The following is a 23,846-nucleotide window of genomic DNA, read 5'->3' as shown; positions in this document are numbered from 1 at the left end:
CAACATGCATTCATCACCAACAAGTATCAAACAACACCCGAAGCTTAATCCAAACACCAAAGCATAGTAAACGATAAAATAAAAGAGGAAAAGAGTAGAATTGGACCTTTTGATAGTCGATTTCATTGATAATAAAGATGTTAAAGAAGCCTGAATTTCGAATCCCGAATAGAAGACCTCACTCGAAAAACTCCCAAGCTCGGTATCGCCAAAATTGAAGCTCTAAACTCATTTCAATGCGTGTCTCGATTTCCGGTGAATCTAAGCTTCAAATAAGCTTTTTGTGCGTCAAATTTCACAATCGAAAGACGGAGCCCCAACCCGAATGACGACTAACCGGATTTTGAACCAACAACGACGATAAGCCCAAACCTATTTCGCACCTCCTAGCTACTGTTTCGACCGATTTTCGACAGACTTCGCCGGATTCGAACCAACAACGACGATAAGACAAGACGGAGCCCCCAACCCGAACATCGACTAACCGGATTTTCAAACCAACAACGACGATAAGCCCGAACCTATTTCGCACCCCTAGCTACTGTTTCGACCGATTTCCGGCAGACTTCGCCGGATTCGAACCAACAACGACAATAAGACAAAACGGAGCCCCAACCCGAACGTCGACTAACCGGATTTCGAACCAACAACGACGATAAGGCCGAACCTATTTCGCACCCCTAGCTACTGTTTCAACCAATTTCCGGTAGACTTCATCGGATTCGAGTCTGGTTGGGCCGATCTCGGTCACAGATTGCTTCTCTGTTCGTCCCCTTTTTCTCGATATGGTCTCCGTTCCAGTGAGTCCTCTTTTTTTGTGTATTGTGTGTGTATGTGTCTGAGAGAGTATGCGTGTGTTGTGTAAATGGTGAGGGTGAGTGTCGATCGGAAGAAAAGGACGAAGATGATGCTTAGTGCTCTGTTCCTTTTTTTCGGTTACTGATGGTGCCAAAATTGTGTTATTGTGAGAGTATGTGTGTGTTTTTTATTGTGAGGGTCACGTGGGTGAGTATTGGGGTAGGGTAGGTGTGGTCACGTGGGGTAGGGGTAGGGCGTGATGTGTTTTATTTTGATTGAATAGGTTGTTAGGATAAGATGTAAGGGTTAGGATAGGATAGGATTTGTTAGGAAGTTTGTTATTTTTTGTATTTTGTGAGGGTATAATAATATGGATGAGGGTACACAGTAGGATAAAATAAAAATGGATAAAAGTGAATAAAAATTAAACTTTAAGAGGACGAAATCACGTGTCTACACTCTTTATCCTGATTTTTCTCAAAATTATTAGAAATCTCTGATTTAATTCATATGAATATATCATATTCTTTTCAATATAACACTTAATTTTATAGGAATATGTCATATTCATCAGTGATGTAATCAAACTTTTAGTAAAATCAGAAGTTCATGTAATTTAAAAAAATTAAAATTTTAAATAATTATGATAAATTAAGTTATTATATGATGTAATGTTTCCTTGGTATCATGTATTTGTGTTTCACATAAATAATTGTACCACTTATATATATGTTGCTATCTTCTATTTAGACAATTAAATAATAGGGTAAAAATACAGGCCAAGGCACCAAGGCTCAGGGCAACACTTTATAACAAGAAAATTTATTCTACATAATCAAATACTCACACCAACATTATGAGTTCCAAATTCTAAAAAAAAGCAACTTATTGGACTAATACACGAATTTTCTTAACTCAAATACAACAACATCTGAGTTAAAAGTTATTGAATTTTTCGGAACTCGTAGAAGCAGAACTGTAACTCTGCCCCTGCTGATGATAAATTGAGCTTAATTAATTACATCACCTCACTCTTAGGGAGACAACCTAACCTCCCAAGTTTTTCAATATACTCACATGAAACACAAAACCTTAGTGGTTTGCAACCATCATTTGTCTTACATCTGTGCCCACAACCTTTTTTCCCAAGATTTGGGAGTATAACTTGTTCAAGAATTTGTATTTCTGAATGAAGCTCTCTTAGAGCAACAACATGGTGAACTGCACATCATAAACAAATTTAAGATCAATTTAATTACCATCAATATAAGAGAGATATGTGCATCGTCCGTGTACTTTTTTTTTTACACCAGCAAGTATCTTTACCTGTTTTAGCGGATCATCCATTTCTCAGGTAAAAATATAAAAATAGATGACCTGCTACAAAAGGTAAAAGTTATCTGATAATATAAAAAAAAAATACACCGACGGTGCACCAAACTTAAACTAATAGACGAATCTAGAGTGGATTCTATGGAGTAAAGCATCTAGTACACCCCTGAATTATGACCAAGTTTGTTACGACACACTCTAACTTCACGGGGTCTTATTACTCCTGAACTAAATTTTAGCGTATTTTTGTCATCCTTTTTAGTTGACGTGACACCTTTTATCAACCTTTTTAGCTGACGTGACACCTTTAACGTGGACCTCATTTTATGTGATAAAGGTGCCTTGTCAGCACAAAAGGATAACAAAAATATGTTAAAATTGAGTTCAGAGGTAAGAGGATCCCTGTGAAATTAGAATATGTTGTAACAACTTTGGTCATAATTTATGGGTGTATGGATGCTTATCTCGATTCTATACGTTCAACTGTACTCCTTACTTTCAGTCAGGATATAGCCTTTGAGCTACAGGTTCATCTGAGTCTAGTAATTTTAGACACAAAATATGTATGTATGTATATATATATGTATGTATATATGTATACACGTAAGAAATCATCAAAAGTTAATAATTATTAAATCTAAACTCATAATTTAAAAAGTGTAGCTAGTTTAGTGGTAAGAAGTTTCTAGACTGAACTTATCAAGTTTAAATCATGAATCTGTTGTTTTTATCTCGATAAGTATACAAGTACATATGCAAAAAATATTTATGCTTATGTATTAGATATGAACCTGAAGCCATCATGAAGAGGATAGTGAAAAAGAAAGCTAGTGTAAAAGATGAGCACTTGCTAGCCATGTTTCAAATATATTTTGAATTGTAGAGAATAATTGAAGAAATAGAATGTGTAAACTGCATTTTTTCTTTCAATAAAAGGTCCCATATATAGATGTCCATCAAGTGAATTGATCATAAAAGGGTACATATTAGTGACAGTGACGGAATCAAGATTTTTACTAAGAATTCAAAATATGAGGAAATAATATACACACACGAAAGAAAAAGGAATTTGATATCTACTATATATATAGACGAGAGAGAATTGCTCGGATGGTAAACATCTCTCACTTCCAATCTGAAGGTTATGAGTTCGAGTCATCAAAAAAGCAAAATGGGTGGGAGCTCCCGGAGTGGGGTCAATTTTTTTAATTTTTATAAAAATATCTACTATTTATATGTAAAAGATAATTTTTGGACAAACAACATAAATTCCGATAGTTTGGAGTTTAATTACACAAAATTTCGACATTTTACATAATTATTGAAATCCCAATTTTGGGTATGTCGAGATACATAATTAGCTCCCGATAAATCCAACGAAAATACATTTTTTCTTTATAAAGATACATAATTAACGTTCGATACATTTCTTTTGATTTTGGGTCTGTCGTGATATATAATACATCCAACAAAGATACATTTTTTTTCTTGTAAAGACACAAAATTAGCTCCCAATATATTTAATTCGATCTTGAGTCTGTCGAGATACACAATTAGCTCCTCGATACATCCAACAATACGAAGGTACATAATTAGTTGAGATTTTTGTAATTATTTAATAAGGATGAAAATTTGTATAAATATAGTAAGTTAAGACGTATATTTATGTTATTTTAACCAAATTTTAATTATATAAATAATATAATTTTTCCCTCGATCTTAGCTGATTCTGCCCCTAATAATCCACACGCAATAAATATGCAGCTACTCCTGCTCCCTGCCGACACTGCTCTCATTAAATATGTACATTAAAATTGCAACCAAATATCTGCAACTGCATTCATTGTTGGATAAAATATAATATAAGGGTATTTTGGCTAAATTGTGAATCAATAATAATAGCATATTTAGCATAATTTTATAAATGGCATTTTGAAAATGTGCTGGGTATGCAGATTTTATTGCTTTACATTTTGCGAAGGTAGAGAGTATTTAATTTTCGAAAGACCTCAAAAACAGATTTGAAAAGAAAATACAATTTTAAAGAAGTTATATTGAAAAAATAGTAATGAAGAAAACATGTTGAAAAAATAGAGAAAAAATAGTAAAACAATAAATAATACTTCCTCCGTTTAAAAAAAATGACCTATTTTTTTTTTTTAGTCCGTTTAAAAAGGAATGATCCCTTTTCTTTTTTGACAGTACTTTAATTTCAATTTTCTACATGACATATTTAGGACCGCAGGATTAAAGAGTATTTTGGTACATTTGACATAACTTTAATTTAAGACCACAAAATTCAAAAGTCTTCTTTATTTTCTTAAACTTTGTGTCAAGTCAAAATAAGTAATTCTTTTTGAAACGGAGAAAGTATATAATATGATAAATCGGAGCAAAAGGCGCACCATGTGATGATAATTAAAAAAATAAAGAATAAGATAATAATAGAGTAAGATTAATGATAATATTGGTAAGGAAGACTAGACAATGTATTTTATCCTAATCTTCAACCTAAATATATATCCTCCACTACAACGTCATATATTTAGTCATTAGTAAGCTGAAGGAGTGTCATGTTCTTCCTTATAATCACTTTCCCCAATATTTATTACGGCTACCTCTACTCTACCTCTCCTCAGGCCCACCTTAGGCCACCTCATATACCTCTTTAGTGAGGCATATGTGCGTCTCCTCTTCATGTGTTTGTAGTGATGTATATCGGTCAGTTCGGTTTGGTTTTGTATATCATCGATTCAGTTTGTTGGTTTTTGCTTTGTAAACACGCTAAATCGTTAATCAAACCAATAAGATATATTCGTTATTGATCTTCAGTTAATTGATCATTGGTCTTTATCGATTCAGTTTTCGGTTTAACCGATAAGAAAATGCTCCCCTAATTTTTCTTTACTTTCTGTTATTTTAATTTGTTTTACACTATCTTCATGTATAATGTTTATACAAGTTAAAAGAACTAAGACAACAACTATAAAATATAAAAGACAACAAGGTATGTAAATAGAATCTAAAGCCACTATTATCTAAGTGGGAATACAAATATAATTTTAATATAATCTTATTAGGTTATCGGTCTAATGACTCACTAAAACCTTAAAATCAAAAACCAAACCGATAGCTCAATAAAATTTTTTACAAAATCATTAAAAAATTGTTAACCCAATAATCCAATACCGATAAATCAATAACATTTTTATCAGTTAGATTTATCGATTCATTTTTTGCACACCCCTACATGCCTAAACCATCGCAATCTTATTTCCGTCATCTTGTCCATCACAAAAACTGCTCCCACCTAGCAACATAAAAGGAAATTTGTCACGTAAAATTGGAGAAGGGAGTAATATATAAACCACACATCTCGAATCTTACATTACAATATATAAAGTACTATACAAAAGGTGAATGTAGTTCACATATTCTAAATTATATCAATAAAAATTAGCCATTGACAAAATTTTGCATATAAATAGCAAAACTTTTGTATATAAATAGCAAAATACATCATCTATCGTTAATTTTATTTAGCAACAGACTAGGGACATATTATCTTAAAAAAAAAAAAATCAGTTAGCTACTAGCTATTTAACGACATATTAATAATCAATGCAATTCGTTAATTTTTATTTAATATATATTTTTTCTCCATTATTTTTCCCCAAATAAACCAATTACATATTAATTCATTCACCTTGACGTTCACTTTCTTCATCAACCGTTCAACATGCAAAATATAATTTCCATGCATGCAAAACATTTCCCCTTTTCTCTCTAGAATACTTTTCATTATTTTCTACATTACAAGAGATTATTAATTCATCAAAATTAAATAAAAGGGATCGAATCGAATCGATAAATGGGACAACAAACGTTGATTTATAGTTTTGTTGCAAGGGGAACAATAATTCTTGCTGAATATAGCGAATTTACGGGGAATTTTAGCAGCATTGCTGTTCAATGCCTGCAGAAGTTACCGCCATCGAGTAACAAATTCTCGTATAATTGTGATGATCATACGTTCAATTTCCTCTCTGATAATGGATTCAGTTAGTTTCTTCTTATTCCTATATTCATGATATAAATTTTTTTATTTTTTAAAAAATTCTGAGTTTCATATATTTTGATTAATTGGATCTATCTGTTTGATATTGATTTTTTTTTAGAATTTGTTATTAAATTAAATGTGCATTGCGTGATTTTTATAAAGGTTGTTATTGAACCTGAGGCCTCATGGAAGAGTCAAATAGGGATTGCTTTGGTTTGTTAATATGATAATCAAACATAGTTGGAGATATTCAAGTAACTCAAAAAATTTTGTGATATTTGTAGAAGATATTGGTAAATTGAGGTTAATAATATAAGATTATGAGTTGTGATTTGCACCTAAGATTATATGCGTGGCCTAGAGGTTAATAAAGCAAGAGGTGAATCATGATATTTCAGGTTTAAATTTTATCAAAAATAACAAAAACATTGCTTTTCGTTAAAAGTTGGGGTAATTCATGTCCTCGTTGTTACAATTTTGACTCATTTTATCAAGTCTTGGAAACAACCTCTTACATTAATGCAGTCACGGGCGGAGCCACCTTACGGTTAAAAGGTTCATCCGAACCCCCTTCGACGAAAAATATACTATTTATACATGGTTAAAATTATTTTTTATGTACATATAAATTGATGTTGAACCACCTACTGCTAGTTTGTGTGCCTACTTCTTTCGATTTTGAACCCCCTTAGTGAAAATTCTGGCTCTGCCACTGAATGTAGGCTAAGGCTGCATACAATAGACACTTGTGGTTTAACCCTTTCTCGGAACCAAGCTACCCTTTATTTTCTAGTGGTGTATTCAACGAATGCACACCGTTTAAATTCGGAATCCATCACTGATTTGCTACTCAATAAGTTGACATGTTAATTCCCCTTGCAGCCTACTGTGTGGTGGCTACTGAATCTTCAGGCAGGGAAATTCCCCTAGCTTTCTTGGATCGTGTGAAGGATGATTTTAGTAAAAAATATGGTGGTGGCAAAGCTGCATCTGCTGGTCCTAAAAGCCTCAATAAGGAATTTGGGTACCTTATCATACTTTTAGAACTTTTATTACATGTTACATTATCATTCTACTATATGTTGCTCTTTCCCGGACTCTTCAAAAATGTTGAAAGGTGCGTGTTAGATGCTCCAAAAGCAGTGCGTTTTAGGAGTAGTTAACACGGGTGGAGCAACATAGCTTTTTATTACACCTATGTTGCTCGGACTCTTCATAAATATTGAAAGGTGCGTGTTCGATATTCCAAAAATAGTGGATTTTAGGAGCACTTAACATGAGTGGAGCGGCATTTTTGAAGAGTCCGAGCAGCGTAGTTTATTTATACAGTAGTTATAAGATTGGATGTCACTTGCCATTGTAGGTCAAAATTAAAAGAGCACATGAAATACTGTTGTGAGCATCCTGAAGAAATCAGTAAACTTTCTAAGGTGAAGGCTCAAGTTTCTGAAGTTAAGGGAGTTATGATGGAAAACATTGAGAAGGTGAGGTTTTTTTCATTTGTAATATTTCAAATGTAAATGTTAGAGTGGGTTAGAATCCTACGTTGATTGAGAAATGCATTGGCAAACTGTGTATATGAACTTGGGCGATCCTCCATGAAGAGCTATCTCATGGGATGTGTTAATTAGGACTATGTGTCGTATCTTTTCATGATATCAGAGGCAGTTTAATCCCCGCTTGGGCTCCAAATCCACGCTCCAGTTGGGGCGCCTGGGCATGAAGGGGGTGTTAGAGTGAGTTAGAGTCTTACATTAGTTGGGGAATGGACTGGTAGTCTGTTCATATGAACTTAGGCAGTCCTTCCTCAAGAGCTACCACATGTGATGAGTTATCCTCATGTGTCGTATCTTTACATGGTATTAGAGCCAGTTTAATCCTTGTTTGGGCTCCAAATCCACGCTCCAGTTGTGGCTCCTGGGCGTGAAGGGGGTGTTAGAGTCTTATATTAGTTGGGGAATGGACTGGTGGTCTGCTTATATTAACTTAGGCAATCCTTCCGTCAAGAGCTAGCTTCTGGGATTGAGTTAGGCCTAAGTGTCATATCTTTATATTCGTACTGCTTGTGCAAAATCTTGAATATGTCATTGACATCTAGAGCATGTTCATGTTTCTAAAATTTGCTTCAATTTTTTTTTTTTTGTTTGGTTAATATCAGGTTCTTGACCGCGGTGAGAAGATTGAGCTTCTAGTCGATAAAACAGATAATCTTCGATCACAGGTTAGCTCATAATGCAGCATGAACATATTTTTCGATAATGTGTCCACTTGACTTTCATGGTTAGTTCAATATTTTGCAATCACTGACCAGGGTTGTGGTGCCATGGTAAGTACTCCTTTACCATTAGCCACAGGTCTCGAGTTTGAATTCTTGGTGTGAAGTTGTCTTTGTTAGGAAGCACTTTACGTCAATGTGGGACATCCTGGCATGAATTTGGATTAGTCGGGCTCCAATACGGGTACTGGACGCTTCCAAAAAAAAAGTTAATAATGTGGTCTTTTGTGATTTTCAGGCTCAGGACTTCAGACAACAGGGGACAAAGATAAGGAGGAAGTTGTGGTATGAAAATATGAAGATAAAACTGGTTGTTGCTGCTATCATCTTGGTCCTGATTCTGATTATCATTTTATCTGTCTGCCCTGGCTTCAAATGCACTTCGTGATTCAACCTTTAAGGTTCTTAACATTCAGCGTTTGTTGAAATGTCTATATTCCGTGTCAAAAATACTGTATTCAGTTGAACCAAATGGCCATAGGTTCCGTCCGTCTATATGGACCTATCAGTCACATTGTTTACCTTATAACTGGAGTTTAGTTCATGAAGAGCTGGATTGACTCGTATTTTGATGTAATATATAGGTAATCAGGTTTAGTGTATTTCTTTTTCCCTCTCGACATGTCGTCTCTAAAATTTTTAGCCATGTTTCTCATAGTGATGTCAATATGATAATATAGATATTTGTGCCACTATGAGTAATGACTAAGAAAAGAGCAGCACGGTGCACTAAACTCGTGCCATGTGCGGGGTCTATTGTATGCAACTGTTCGACAAGATCAATAAATTACATGGAACTTGATCTCCTCCCTTTCTTGAAAATGCTATTTAAAACAAATCTATAGGACTACTTTATTGGCAATAGCATTGGCGGAGCCAAGAATGATAACGAGGAAATCACAAGTTTCAAAAGTCTTTATTTCTTTGCTGAACTTTATGCTAAGTCAAACTATGACAAACAAAGTGAAACGAAGGGAGTATATACATGAACTTCTAGGAATTAACCAACAGTCATTTAACATGTTCAAACTACCAAGGAACTTGATATCCTTTCTTGCTATAAGGGAAGTGAAAGTCGAGGTATAACGAAGCAGAACATAGAAATTGATGCTGTAAATCATGTCAATCAACGACAATACCCAGTGTAGTCCCACAAGTGGAATCCGGGATGGTAGAGTGTACACAGACCATATTTTGTTTACAATCATAATAAGCAAATGAGGTTTGTACAAGCAGTAACTCACTCTTGTATTGTACATTGATATAGTGGTGTGTGAACCAACTCTACGGATAACTCGAGTTCGACCATTTGGTGAGAAGGGGCCATATTGAGAAGGATTCTTCTCATTCTTCATTCTGGCCGAAACTCCATTCCTTGAACGATGAGGCCACCTTTCGCAAGGAGGCGCCTAATCTCCATCAATCTCGCTTCAACATCTCCATCCTCTCCTGCATTGTTGAAAAAATTCCCCATTTCTATTTCCATCCATCCATCGACTCTTCTCTTGGATTGATTCTCATCAGGTCCTTGTACTGAAAGACTAACAACACTAGCTCGTTCCTCAGCTTCATCGTTACTCTCACAATCAATAAATCTTACAAATGCATTAGCAGTTTCAAGGCCATAATATCCGCCTGCCAGTTTGAACACTAGATAAGCAACATATTTGGTTCTTTTTGACAGTAACCGAGTTTCAATCTTGCCTCGCATATCAAGCCAACAAACAAACCGAAGATTAGCCACTTCCGAAAATCTGCAGAAAATAATTATGATCAGTATTTATACTTTTTAAGTACTTTCTTTCTAAATTTACATTGCAAAGGAGCAGAGAAAATACAAAACCTGGAGTCGGGGTTAGATGACCATGCCCAATAATGTGGTGTATCGCCCCATGAAATAACGAGTTCCCTTGCTGATACCATATAACATTTCTTCCCAGTCTTCTTGTCCAATGAAAAGCTCTGTTTAACAGATCAAGCCATAAATATACAACACATCAGAAATAAAAACAATGAAAAAGGAAAAGAAGGTCTAAACTATATCTAGCTGCATAAAAGCGAGTCGGGGACCCAGACCACCCAATGACCCTTGTGGATGGGTTGGGCCGGTCACTGGCCAATTCCTACCAGGTCCGGATGGGACAGTCACAGGCCAACCCTGCCCACCTGACATCAGGGCTACACTTCGCCCAGGGGGCCACTTCAACAAAAAATTATACTATCCATGGTTAAACTTATTTTTTATGTATATATAGTAGATGTTACACCCCTTCGGTTGGTTTGTATGGTTACTTCTGAACCCCCTTAGAGAAAATCCTGCCTCCGCCACTGCCTGGCATGACTAGGTACAATCACCTGCCCATTTCCACTCACACACCATACACATCCATAGCCATAGGGCCGTCTTTCATTGACAGTTAGCTGAATTCTTCTTGTATTGACCATGAAAATAACCACATCAACAACAACATACCCACCACATTCCCACAAGTGGGGTCTGTGGAGGGTGGTGTGTACGCAGCCTTTCCCCTACCTTGTGAAGGTAGTGAGACTGTTTCCGATAGACCCCAGCTCAAGCAAAGCATAATAAAATCAAGAAAATGACCACATCTACATCTAAACCAAAAAAGTTAAAAGGGAAATCCATCCATATACTTTTGGTCTCTCGGTTATTTATTGAATGAAGATCGTGGTCCTTGTGATATCTGATGAAACACAACTAACCCTTACTTAGTAAAATGTACACTTCAAGCTGTCCACCACCACCTCCAACATATCCAATATACTCCCACAAGTGGGGTCAGCGGAGGGTAGATTGTATAAAACAGACCTTACTCCTATCTTGTGGAGATAGAGAGGTTGTCTTCGAAAGACCCTCCGACTCAAGTACGACTTCCAGGAAAAATCTAATTTTGATTGTGACTACAACATCTTATGTAAAGCAAGACTAGTGGGATCCTTGTAAAACTGTAAGAGTCTATGAAAACAACACTAGAAATACTAATATAAACAAGACATGATACATAAAACATTCAAATTTGGCCTCAACTGGCAAATAAGCACTTCAACTTTGAATATGCACGTTTAGATACCTCAACTCGTGTTCACTATGTTAGCTGTACACTCCAACTTATAAAATGATCATCTAGACACCTCCATCACTTCGGCATCGGGTGTCCACGAGATACATAGTAGAGATAAATTGAAGTGTTTAGTTGACGGCTAAAGCCAAGTTTGAGTATGTGTCTATGTATTATGCCTAAAAATATCACCATATAACATACTCCCTCTATTTTATTTTCCTTGGCCCCTTACTAAAAGATATTATTTCAATGTATTTGTCCAAACTCCAATTTAAGAAATAAAAAGGATTTTATTATTTTCTTCCAATACTACTCCAATCATTAAATAATTACATAAAATATTACTAGTCAATTTTAGATTTCTAAAGCATAATTAATAAAGTTAATTTAGTAAAATAAAACAACATAACCAAGTAAAATGGAACGAAGGGAGTAATAAAAATCACAGATAGTAGCACAACTGTACTACAACGATATAGAACTATAACCAAACAACGCAAACAATTAAATAGTATCAGAAATCAAATAACAAGAAACTACAAGCACATATCAATTTGCCACCATCAGTGAGAATTGGAGAATCACAGAGACTAAAATAAAATTCTTTCTTCGAAGGAGAATTACTCATTAAATAATTTGATTTAGAGATAATATGTTGATAATTAGAGTCAAAACTCCGTACCAAGTCAAAATTAGAGAAATGAATTGAAACTGAGTGAGTAGTAACCACAAGAACAACTACAACATATCCAGTGTAATCCATGACAAATTTCGAGGCCAAATTAATACAGTTAGTCACATTTTAACAATAACAAAATAAATTAACTTCAATTGATTAGGGATTAAAAACACAATATTTTCTTAAAGAGATAAGCATCCAGTACCCCGAACTATAGCTAAAGTTGCTACGACGCACTCCAACTTCACGGGATCCTATTATCCTCAAACTCGAAACATATTTTTCTCGCCTTTTCTGATGTGACACCTTTATTACGTAAAATAGAACCCACATCAATAGTGCCAAGCTAAAAAGGTCGACAAAAATTAGCTAAAATTTAGTTCGAGTGGTAATAGGAGTATAGCACCCGTGAAATTGAAGAATGTTGTAGCAATAGTTTAGAGTAGTGCATGTTTTTTTCTTTCTTATATAACAAAGTAGGGTCCCCGTAAATAGTGTTCATGCAAACTCTCGGCTCAAGACAAAAAACAGTTTAGAAAAAGGCAAAAAAAAAAAAAGGTTCAAAAAGTCAATAACATAGTAACAAAAACAGTACACCAACAAAACTATAATCGAACTGTACGAAACATTATAGTTACAAAAATCGAAGAACGAGAAATAATTATACATACCAATTTGCCATCATCAGTGAGAATTGGAGAATCACATAGACTAAAATAAATTTCTTTCTTCGAATGAGAATTACTCAATAAATAATTTGATTTAGAAATAATATGTTGATAATCCGATGGCAAAAATTTCTCCCAAACAATATCAGATTCAGCAGCAGACTTAAATCCTCTTGAACTAGCAGATAATCTAGCAGTATCTTCTGGTGAAGTAAAGGATAAAATTTCTGATAAACAACCTTCTGGTAACATCCCAAAATAATCCATAGAAAAAAGAAAATTTAAAATGAAATTAATTGATTAAAAGTGATGATATTTTGATGGGAAATTGTAGAAAATGAATAAAAGGTTTGGAAACTATGCTGGGTCAAGTAGACAAAAATGGGACAGCTAAGTCTAACTTAAGTCTTTAAAAAAAATAATTAATGGTATAAAAAATACACCCTCAATTTATTTGATGTAGTTTAGTTTAGTACGAAATTTTGAAAAAAATTAAGACGATTTTTGAACTTGATATTTAAGATAAATCATACATGTTTCTATGATTATAAATCATTTCATTAAAAATAAAATAAATATTTTGAAATTAAATTATTATTGAATGTAAATATATGTTATTCTTTTTGAAACTATCTAGAAAAAAAACTGAATCATATAAATTGAGATGGAGAAAACATACTTCCCAATTTCTTGAATTTAATTACTAGCACCAATTATTTATCAAAATATAACTTAACTATTAATTATTTACTTTTTTCTACCTAAGCAATGATGATATTTCAAGAAAAATTAACAATTAATGGTTAAAATGTATTTTAATAAATAATTGTGATAGTTCAAAAAGAAAACAAACACATTTTATGTATAAAGTTCAAAAACAAAATATTTAAGACAACATTTCCATAAGAAACCTTCCGTTAACAACCCAAAATAATCCATAGGAAAACAATAAAATAAAATTATTTGATTAAATTAAAGTTAATGTGTATGCTACGTAGAAAAGATCAAATATTAAAACGAAATTAATTGATTAAAAGTGATGATATTTTGATGGGAGATTGTAGAAAATGAATTAAGGGTTTGGAAACTATATTGTGTCAAGTAGACAAAAATGGGACAGCTAAGTCTAACTTAAGTCTCTGAAAAAATTAATGGTAACAAAATACACCCTCCTCCCTAATTTACTTGATGTAGTTTAATGTAGTAATTTTTTTAAAGAAAATTAAGAGGATTTTTGAAGCTTGTTATTTAAGATAAATCATACTACTTCGGCCCAATTTTATGTATTGTATTTTGATTGGATACTAAATTTAAAAAATAAGTGATAACTTTGTAAAGTTTAAGAAATTGTACTTTTTAAAGTTGCTTTAACATTTACTTTTTTAGTTATCTTTTTTTATTAAGTGGGATCCAATAAGGATAAAATGACAATATTGCTATTAAATAGTTACCAAATAAGGAAATGTGACATTCTTTTTGAAACGGCTCAAAAAAAAATCGATGACATATAAATTATTTCATTAAAAAAAAATTTAAAATTAAACTATTATTGAATATAAATGTGTTATTGTTTTTGAAATTATTTAAGAAGGAAAGTGAATCATATAAATTGAGATGGAGGGAGCACACTTTTCAATTTTTTGAATTTAATTACTATCATTAATTATTTATCAAAATATAACTTAACTATTAGATGTTTACTTTTTTCTACTTATACAATGATGATATTTTAAGTAAGAAAAATTAACAATTGATGGTTAAAATGTATTTTTTGATAAATAATTGTAATAATTCAAATAGAATACAAACACATTTTATGTATAAAGTTCAAAAAACGACATATTTAAGACAACATTGCCATAAGAAACCTTCCGTTAACAACCCAAAATAAATAAATAATCCATCGGAAAACTATAAAAATAAAATTAGTAAAATTGATTTGTATGGTATCTAGAAAAGATCAAATATTAAAAAATGAATATTAAGCTTTGGAAACTACGTGTGTGTCAATAAGGACAAAATATGGGACAGCTAAGTCTAAAAGTTTTTAAAAAAGAAATTATGATTTTAAAAAATTAAAATAAAGTATTTCTTTTATCATCTAATTTTTCACAATCTTGCTTACCCGACTCAATTACTTAAAATATTTTTAACAGGAGACAACTGACGTACCTATAATATTTAATTTCTTAGATACACCTATATTTCTCAACCATGAGCCATTTATATTACTTGTGGTTTACATAAAAATCTTAATTAATTCTTTAATAATACATATCTTTAAAAATTATCTATTACGTAATAACTATTTTTCCATGCGAGGTTCGAAAAAAGGCCAAAGCAGCAACAGAAGAGATATCTTATTCACGTAAATATGATGTATAAAACGAATTTGATTTATCTTTTTATTATTTTACTATAGAAGAAACAAAGTTGTTATCGGACTTTTCAAGAAACTGTTGGAAGACTTTTCTTAAGCGGTTTGCAAGCTGTCTGCATTCGTATGATGTTCCAAAAACATAAGATTTCGTAAATTTGACTAGATAAATAAAGTTTGAGCATTATATAAAACAATCACAGCGGCAGCACAAGGTGGCACAAATAGTTGTTCATCTAGAAAATCTTTTGAATATTCCATTATACATTCCATGCTCATCAATCACACATCATCTAACCAAACACAGTTCTATCTCGATTCGTTCTCCAAGAAGGACCATATAACTAAAGACAAAGAAGAAGAGGATCTTTCTCTTAGTCATTCTGCACGGAACTCAATTCCTTGAACAATGAGGCCGTGTTTCCAATGAAGATATTGTGTTAGGATTGAGAACTCGGTTATTGTGAAATTTAGTCAAATAATATTATAATTTATGACAATAACAAGTTGATAATAATAGTAATTAAAGAAAAAATAAAAGAAACACATTAAAGTGGTTCGGTTAGTATGACCTACGTCCACGAGCAAAGATGAACAATTTCACTATATCAACAAGAGTATAATAGAGAGATTATAAAACTAGAGTAGTCACTCTAATTAACCCAAATATCCCAAGATAAGAACCTCACAAGATCACTCCAAAAGAAAGGGCTCACAAAAGTGTTTCCCAACACTCACTCTCTAACTTAATACTCTAATAGAAAGGGAGAATAAATACAAGAGAATGAAAGAGAACTCTTGAAAATTGATATGTTACAAATGAGAATGAACTTTCCTATTTATAGAGATGAAAGTTGACTTGTTGATGTCATCCATGATGTTTTGGAATATGTAAATTTTAACATTTGCATGTGAATGAGAGAAATTTACAACAAAATCTTTGGTAGCAACTTTATTTGACAAAGCCAACAAATAATCTTCCAAAAATCTTTGGTAGCAACTTTGTTTGACAAAATTAACAAATAATCTTCAAAAGTGTTTGGTAGCAACTTTGTTTGACCAAGTGTGAACCAAAGAAAAGGAAACACAAAGGCCACAATACAAATCTCCACCTTGGCCTGAGTTTGGTTAATATAATAAATTTGCTTCCTCTCTGCAAAAGCTCGTGTGAGCGAAATCATCCTTCACAAACGGCAATCAAGTTCAAGCAAAGCTTGAACTTACTGACCAGAAGAGACTTTGTGAACATGTCAGCAAGATTGTCTCTAGTGTTGATCTTCTGAATAGACCTTTCCTTCAATAGAAGATTCCCGAATGAAATGATACTTGATGTCAATATGCTTCGTCCTCTCATGATACATTTGATCTTTAGTCAAGTGGATGGCACTTTGACTATCGCAGAAAATAATAATACCACCTTGTTGTAGATTGAGCTCAGCAAATAGACCTTTCAACCATAATGCTTCTTTGATTGCCCTGGTCACTGCCATATATTCTGCTTCAGTAGTAGATAAAGCTACTATGCGTTGTAATGTATCTTTTCAACTAATAGCACAACCACCAACGCAAAATACATAGCCAGTCAATGATCTTCTTTTGTCAAGATTGCCTATATAATCTGAGTCTACACAATCAACCTAAGTGTTAGTATTTGTTTCGAATTCCAAACATGTATTTGAAGTACCACGCAAGTATCTGAGAATCCATTTCACCACCTGCCAATGTGCTTTTCCAGGACAAGCTATATATCGACTTACCACTCTTACTGCTTGTGAAATATCTGGACGTGTAAACACCATTGCGTACATTATACTGCCCACTGCACTAGAATACAGTACATGTGCCATATACTTTTTTTTCCTATGACTGTGGTGATTGAGCAGCTGATAACTTAAAAGAGAAGCAAGGGGAGTACTTACGGGTTTAGCATCTTTCATGCCAAACCTCTCCAAGACCTTTTCCAAGTACTTTTTCTGGGTCAAGAATAGCCTGTTGGCTTCTCGATCTCTTCTGATCTCCATGCCAAGGATTTTCTTAGTTGCTCACAAATCTTTCATTTCAAATTCACTTTTCAACCGACTTTTCAAATTATGAATTTCTGTTAAATCCTTTGCAGCAATGAGCATGTCATCGACATATAATAGTAAGTAAGCAAATGAACCATCATTTAACTTTTGAAAGTAAACACAACTATCATACATGCTCCTTGAATAACCATGACTCAACATAAAGGAATAAAACCTCTTGTAACATTGTCTTGGAGACTGTTTTAATCCGTACAAGGATTTCTTTAACAAACAGACATGATCTTTCTTTCCTTCAATTTTAAATCCTTCAGGTTGATGCATGTATATTTGTTCCTCAAGTTTTCCATGTAAGAAAGCTATCTTAATATCAAGTTGTTCTAATTCCAAATCATGCATGACAACTAAGGCAAGCAAGACACGAATAGAGCTATGTTTAACAACAAGTGAGAAAATATCATTAAAATCAACTCCTTGTACCTGACTATAGTCCTTTGAACTAATCGTGCCTTATATCTTTGCATCTTCAACCCCTGGAATTCTATCCTTTTTCTTGAAGATCCATTTGCAATCAATGATTCTACTTCCTGACGGCGACTTCACAAGAGACCAAGTACCATTCTTATGAAGAGATCCAATTTCTTCATTCATTGCAATCAGCCACTTGCCTGAATCAACACCAGAAACTGCTTCTGAATAATTTGATAGTTCTCCAATTTCTTTAGTTTCCTGTGCAACTAAAAAAGTAAATGCAACATAATCTCCATACCTTTCTGGTTTGTGAATTTGTCTTCTTGGTCTATGTGTTGCTATGGAATACTCATTTGGTTCAACTTCTGAGTCACAATTTTTGGCTCAACTTTTAGAGTTTCAACTGTATCTTGTTCCAATGTTGATGAGCTTGGCTCAGGAGGTATGCCAAGCTCAACCTCCACCTGTTCATACATATCATGCTCTTTGTTTTTGGTATAAGAGCTAGAAGACTCTTTTCTGGAATGTAATATGGAGGATTCATCAAAGGTTACATCTCTGCTAATTGTAAATTTTGGTGACTTGGGATGAGGGCACCAAAGTCTGTATCCTTTCACCCCAGATGCATAACCAAGGAAAATACACTTTTTAGCTCATGGCTCTAATTTTCCATTATTTACATGCGTGTAAGCAGGACAACCAAAATTTTTTAAGTCAAAACAATTAACAGGTGTACCTGACCATATTTCCTCTGGAGTTTTGAAGTTCAAAGGTGCAAAAGGAGCAGGTTAACAATATAACAAGCTATAGAGATAGCCTCTTCCCAAAAAACATTTGTCAACCCAACATTTGAAATTATGCAATGAGCTCTTTCCAAAAGAGTCCTGTTCATTCTTTCTGCAACACCGTTTAGTTGAGATGTCATCCTTATAGTGCAATATCGAGCAATTCCTTCATTTTTGCAAAATTCATTGAACTCGTCATTAAAAAATTTCAAGCCATTATTTGTTCTAAGCCTCTTGACCTGTTTTCTTGTTTTTTTTTTTCAATCAAAATTTTTCATTGTTTGAAAGTTTAAAAAACATCACTTTTGTTTTTCAGGAAATAAACCCAAACCTTCCTTGAATAATCATCAATGAAAGTTAACATATACCTGGCACCACCTTATGATGGGGTACAGGAAAGACCACAAAGATCTGAGTGAATGTAGTCCAATGTACCTTTTGTTTGATGAACTGCTGGAGATTTGAAGCTGATTTTTTTTGTTTTTTGAACACACAGTGTTCGCAGAACTCCATTTTTTCGATACTCTGTCCACACAGGAGACCTCTTTTGCTGAGGATGGAAAGACCTTTCTCACTCATATGCCCCAATTGCATATGCCATAATTTGGTGATGTCAGGATCAGATTTATTTAAAGTGGAAGCAATAGTAGCACCTGTAAGAGTGGATCCCAATAAAGTGTACAACGTACCTGATCTGGGTGCTTTCATGATCACAAGGGCACCTAGAGAGACTTTCAAAACTCCACCTTCACATGTGTATTTGCACCTAAGAGATTCCAGAGTGCCCAATGAAATGAGATTTTTCTTCAAGTCAGGAACATTATCTAACATCGGTGAGAGTTATCACCACACCATCGTGCATTCTAATTCGGATTGTACCTTTACCAAGAAATTTGCATGGAGCATTGTTTTTCATCAAGACAACTCCACCTCCAATATATTCGAATGTGGTAAACAAATTCCTATTGGGACACATATGATAAGAACAACCTGAATCCAAAATCCACTCATCGTTAGATTTAAAACTATTATTAGTTGCAAAAAATACTATTCCCTCAGACCCATCTGCAGCAACACTTGCTTCGGCAGAGTCAGCATTTTGGTTCTCATTTTTGTTTTTCTTACTCTTTTCTTTGTTTTTCAACTTATAGCATTCAGAAATAATATGACCTTTCTTATGATAGTATTTGCACACTTCATTTCTTTTTTTAGATTTTGACCTTGATTTATACCTCTCACTATTTGATTCTTTCTTATTAGATCTACCTCTTACAAATAATCCTTCCCCATGGGTTGCACTACTTTCCCCTGTAATATCTCTATCTGTCTGTTTCTTTGTTTTTAAGATAGATTTGATTTCTCTATAAGAGATATTATCCTTTTCATAAAGCATAGTATCTCTAATATGCTTAAAAGATTGGGGTAAGGAAATAACTAATAAGACGACTTGATCTTCATCATTAACTTCAGCGTCTATACTACTCAAATACATAAGAATAGAATCAAAAGCATCAAGATGTGGGAGTATAGAAATACCTTCAACCATACGAAATGTGTAAAGCTTTTGCTTCAGATAAAGTCTATTTTCCACTGTCCTCTTCATATACAAGGTTTTTAGTTTTTCCCACATGCCTTTCGCTGTGGTTTCTATAGATACTTCACATAAAATCTCATTTGACAGATTTAGAATGATACTTGATTTTGCCTTTTTATCTATGACAACAAACTCTTCGTCCGTCATATTTTCTGGCTTCATCTCCTTTCCTTTCAGTGCCATATCTAAGCCATCCTGAATTAGGATATCTTCCATCTTTAATTGCCACATCCCAAAGTTTGCACTTCGATCAAACTTCTCAACATAAGTCTTTGTTATAGTCATTTTGGATATTGAAAATAACCTGGTTAGATCCGGCTCTGATACCGATTTGTTAGGATCGAGAATCTGGTTATTGCGAAATTTATCCAAACAATGCTATAATGACAATAACAAAGACAATAACAAATTGATAATAACGGTAATTAAATAAAAAATAAAGAAAATACAAATTTAATGTGGTTCGGTCAGTGTAACCAACGTCCACAAGTGGAGAGGAATAATTTCACTATATCAACAAGAGTACAAGAGAGATTATAAAATTATTAGAGTAGTCACTCTAATTAACCCAAATATCCCAAGAGAAGAACCTCAATAGATCACTCCAAAAGAAAGGGCTCACAAAAGTGTTTTTCAACACCCACTCTCTAACTTAATACTCTAATAGGAAGGGAGAATAAATACAAGAGAAGGAAAGAGAACTCTTGAAAATTGATATGTTACAAATGAGAATGAAGGTCCCTATTTATAGAGATGAAAGTTGGCTTGTTGATGTCATCCATGATGTTATGGAAGATGTAAATTTCAACATTTGCATATGAATGCGAGAAATTTACAAATAAGCAAAATATTCAGTTCTTTTCTACAACAATCGAGTTTCAATTTTGCGCCGGATATCAAGCCAACGGACGCATTTAAGTTTAGCCACTTCAGAGAATCTACAAAAATTTTATACTTTCTTAGTAATTATACTATATATTAAAGTAATTTCTTCCAAAATTTAGAGTACATGGGAAAGGAACTGAAAGATATTAAACTTGGAGTCCAGGTGAGATAACCATTCCCAATACGCTGGTGTATTACCCCATGTAATGCCAAGTTCTCTTGCTGCGACTATAAAACATTTCTTCCCCGTCTTTTTGTCCAGCGAAGCACTCTGTTTGACTTATCAAATACAGGCACAAAATCAACAGAAAAGTGCGTGTTAGATATTCCAAAAGTAGTGGATTTTAGGAGTACTTAACATGAGTGGAGCGACATTTTTGAAGAGTCCGAGTAGCGTAGTTTATTTACACAGTAGTTAAAAAATTAGATGTCACTTGCCATTGTAGGTCAAAATTAAAAGAGCACATGAAATACTGTTGTGATCATCCTGAAGAAAACAGTAAACTTTCTTAAGTGAAGGCTTAAGTTTCTGAAGTTAAGGGAGTTATGATGGAAAAAATTGTGAAGGTGAGATTTGTTATTTGTAATATTTTCAAATATAAATATTAGTGTGAGTTAGAATCCTACGTTTATTGGGGAATGCATTGGTGGGCTATTTTAAACAGTCTGTTTATATGAACTCAGGCAATCCTCCATGAAGAGCTACCTCATGGGATGTGTTAATTAGGCCTATATGTTGCATCTTTACATGGTATCAGAGCCAATTTAATCCCCATTTGAGCTCCAAATCCACGTTCCAGTTGGGGCGCCTGGGTGTAAAGGGGGTGTTAGAGTGGGATAGAGTCTTATATTTGTTGGAGAATGGACTGGTGGTCTGTTTATATGAACTTAGACAATCCTTCCATCAAGAGCTATCTTCTGGGGTTGAGTTAGGCCCAAGTGTCATTTCATTATATCCGTACTACTTGTTCAAATGAGCATGTTCATGTTTCTAAAATTTGCTTCAATTTTTTTGTTTGTTTAATATCAGGTTCTTGATCGTGGTAAGAAGATTGAGCTTCTAGTTGATAAAACAGATAATCTTCGATCACAGGTTAGCTCGTAATGCAGCATGAACATATTTTTCGAGCAACTTTATCTGCATGATTAATGTGTCCACTTGACTTTCACAGTTTGTTCAATATTTTGCAATCACTGACCAGGGTTGTGGTGCCGTGGTAAGTACTCCTTTACCATTAGCCACAGGTCTCGAGTTTGAATTCTTGGTGTGAAGTTGTCTTTTTTAGGAAGCGCTTTACGTCAATGTGGGACATCCTGGCGTGAATTTGGAATAGTCGAACCCCAATACGGATACTAGACGCTTCCAAAAAAAAAGTTAATAATGTGGTCTTTTGTGATATTTCAGGCTCAGGACTTTAGACAATAGGGGACAAAGATAAGGAGGAAGTTGTGGTATGAAAATATGAAGATAAAACTGGTTGTTGCTGCTATCATCTTTGTCCTGATTCTCATAATTGTTTTATCTGTTTGCCCGGGCTTCAAATGCACTTCGTGATTCAATCTTTAATGTTCTTAGCGCTGAACTAATTTTACGTGTCATATTATTGTTAGCATGATGTAAATATTGTATATGTTATTGTAACCATATATTTTTGTATATTAGTGTAATTACATAGATTTGATTTAGTATTTAAAGAGAATAATAGTAGCTTTAGTAGAGCAGATTTGGTGGGATAGAATAGCAGATTTAGAGGGATAGAAAATGTCACGACCCGAGCTGGGGCCCTAGCCATGACGGGCATCCCGAACCGTGAAGGCCCGAGCACCCTTCTTTATCTGGCAATCATACACACTTTCATATAATATGAAGGAAAATGTGGTAAGATAAAACAATACAAAATCATGGTCAATATCATCAATCAATTTAACACTTGGGTATGGAAACCATAAACCTCTAACAACGTCTAACCTCAGTCTGTGAAATCTGTAACAACTAGAAATGACATTTGTCTGAAATCTGGGACAAGGCCCGCAGACGGACCATGAATCAAAATAAAATAACCATAACCAGTTTCATAATCAGGCCTTCCGAAGTAAGGGAGGCTCACCAGCTACAAACTTCTGACAAGTCAATCTACTGCTAAACGGGACCTCAAGACTGTGTCTTAGAATCCTGAAATATAGGGGGTCAATACAGATGTACTGGTATGTTAAACAACTCAAAATAACATGTTTTTATACAAAATAGATGAGAGCATTTCATAAAAACAATTATCATATGCGTAAGTAAAATACATGGGCATACTTTAATAATTTCAAAACAATTCTTGACAACCTTGACTCACTCTTTATTATTCTTCTGAGCTAGTCGGTACACCCTAAAAATTTGAAATTCCATAAGCTATGTGGAACCCGCCCTTCACTCGGCGGCCGATCCTCCAATCCAAGTAGCTGCTAGGATTTGGAGATGGTGATACCCCCATGTGAGCCCAATGCAGGAATCCCCCCATGTGAGATGTCTTAAATCATTTTCTTATTATCCTCCTATGTAGGATACAATATCATAAAACCCACATCGGCAACTATGGTTTCTAGCGATGAGCCCTTACACTCAAACGCCTTCTTCAGGTAACCTACTAGCTCTCTTAAGCCTAGCTTTTAGTTCTTTAAAAAAACATGTTTCATGCTTTCAAAACATTCAATAATTATATTGTTAAGGGCATGTAATCACCGGATATCGTCATACCCTGACTTACAAGTCAATATCATATCAAATTCACAGCCCATCATATTAAAAAATATGCACATGACCACC

The 23,846-nt window shown here is 34.0% G+C and overlaps 2 protein-coding genes, 1 long non-coding RNA gene and 1 pseudogene across 3 annotated transcripts; 2 read left to right on the top strand and 2 right to left on the bottom strand.

The window, feature by feature from the left end:
• Positions 1 to 1,557: 1,557 nt before the first annotated feature.
• LOC107851650 lies at positions 1,558 to 3,166 on the bottom strand. Its single transcript, XR_001669111.2, has 2 exons — positions 2,922 to 3,166; positions 1,558 to 2,019 (listed from the first exon to the last, which is right to left on the bottom strand). It is a non-coding gene; the product is annotated as an uncharacterized LOC107851650 (long non-coding RNA).
• A 2,594-nt stretch (positions 3,167 to 5,760) lies between these two features.
• Positions 5,761 to 9,272, top strand: LOC107849747 (putative vesicle-associated membrane protein 726). Its single transcript, XM_016694308.2, has 5 exons — positions 5,761 to 6,191; positions 7,073 to 7,214; positions 7,554 to 7,674; positions 8,349 to 8,411; positions 8,704 to 9,272. Exons 1-5 carry the CDS (start codon positions 6,002 to 6,004, stop codon positions 8,851 to 8,853), a joined length of 666 nt encoding a protein of 221 aa, XP_016549794.2. The 5' UTR covers positions 5,761 to 6,001; the 3' UTR covers positions 8,854 to 9,272.
• A 278-nt stretch (positions 9,273 to 9,550) lies between these two features.
• Positions 9,551 to 13,322, bottom strand: LOC107851638 (F-box protein PP2-B10). Its single transcript, XM_016696723.2, has 3 exons — positions 12,899 to 13,322; positions 10,309 to 10,427; positions 9,551 to 10,219 (listed from the first exon to the last, which is right to left on the bottom strand). Exons 1-3 carry the CDS (start codon positions 13,160 to 13,162, stop codon positions 9,817 to 9,819), a joined length of 786 nt encoding a protein of 261 aa, XP_016552209.1. The 5' UTR covers positions 13,163 to 13,322; the 3' UTR covers positions 9,551 to 9,816.
• A 7,833-nt stretch (positions 13,323 to 21,155) lies between these two features.
• LOC107848834 lies at positions 21,156 to 22,586 on the top strand (annotated as a pseudogene).
• The last annotated feature ends 1,260 nt before the right edge of the window (positions 22,587 to 23,846 follow it).

Source organism: Capsicum annuum, chromosome 12 (genome assembly GCF_002878395.1).
Source record: "Capsicum annuum cultivar UCD-10X-F1 chromosome 12, UCD10Xv1.1, whole genome shotgun sequence".
Classification (NCBI taxonomy): Eukaryota; Viridiplantae; Streptophyta; class Magnoliopsida; order Solanales; family Solanaceae; genus Capsicum; species Capsicum annuum.
Note: the sequence above shows the minus strand (reverse complement) of the source record. Positions and strands in the feature narration are given on the sequence as shown.

Bases quoted from the DNA above. Each gene is read 5' to 3' on its own strand.
- LOC107849747 (XM_016694308.2), top strand. From the start codon at position 6,002: ATGGGACAACAAACGTTGATTTATAGTTTTGTTGCAAGGGGAACAATA. The intron at 7,215-7,553 runs GTACCTTATCAT...TTGCCATTGTAG, and splicing joins AGCCTCAATAAGGAATTTGG to GTCAAAATTAAAAGAGCACA. The intron at 8,412-8,703 runs GTTAGCTCATAA...TGTGATTTTCAG, and splicing joins CAGATAATCTTCGATCACAG to GCTCAGGACTTCAGACAACA.
- LOC107851638 (XM_016696723.2), bottom strand. From the start codon at position 13,162: ATGGATTATTTTGGGATGTTACCAGAAGGTTGTTTATCAGAAATTTTA. The intron at 10,428-12,898 runs GTATGTATAATT...TCTGTTAAACAG, and splicing joins TCACTGATGATGGCAAATTG to AGCTTTTCATTGGACAAGAA. The intron at 10,220-10,308 runs GTTTTGTATTTT...TATTTTCTGCAG, and splicing joins TCATCTAACCCCGACTCCAG to ATTTTCGGAAGTGGCTAATC.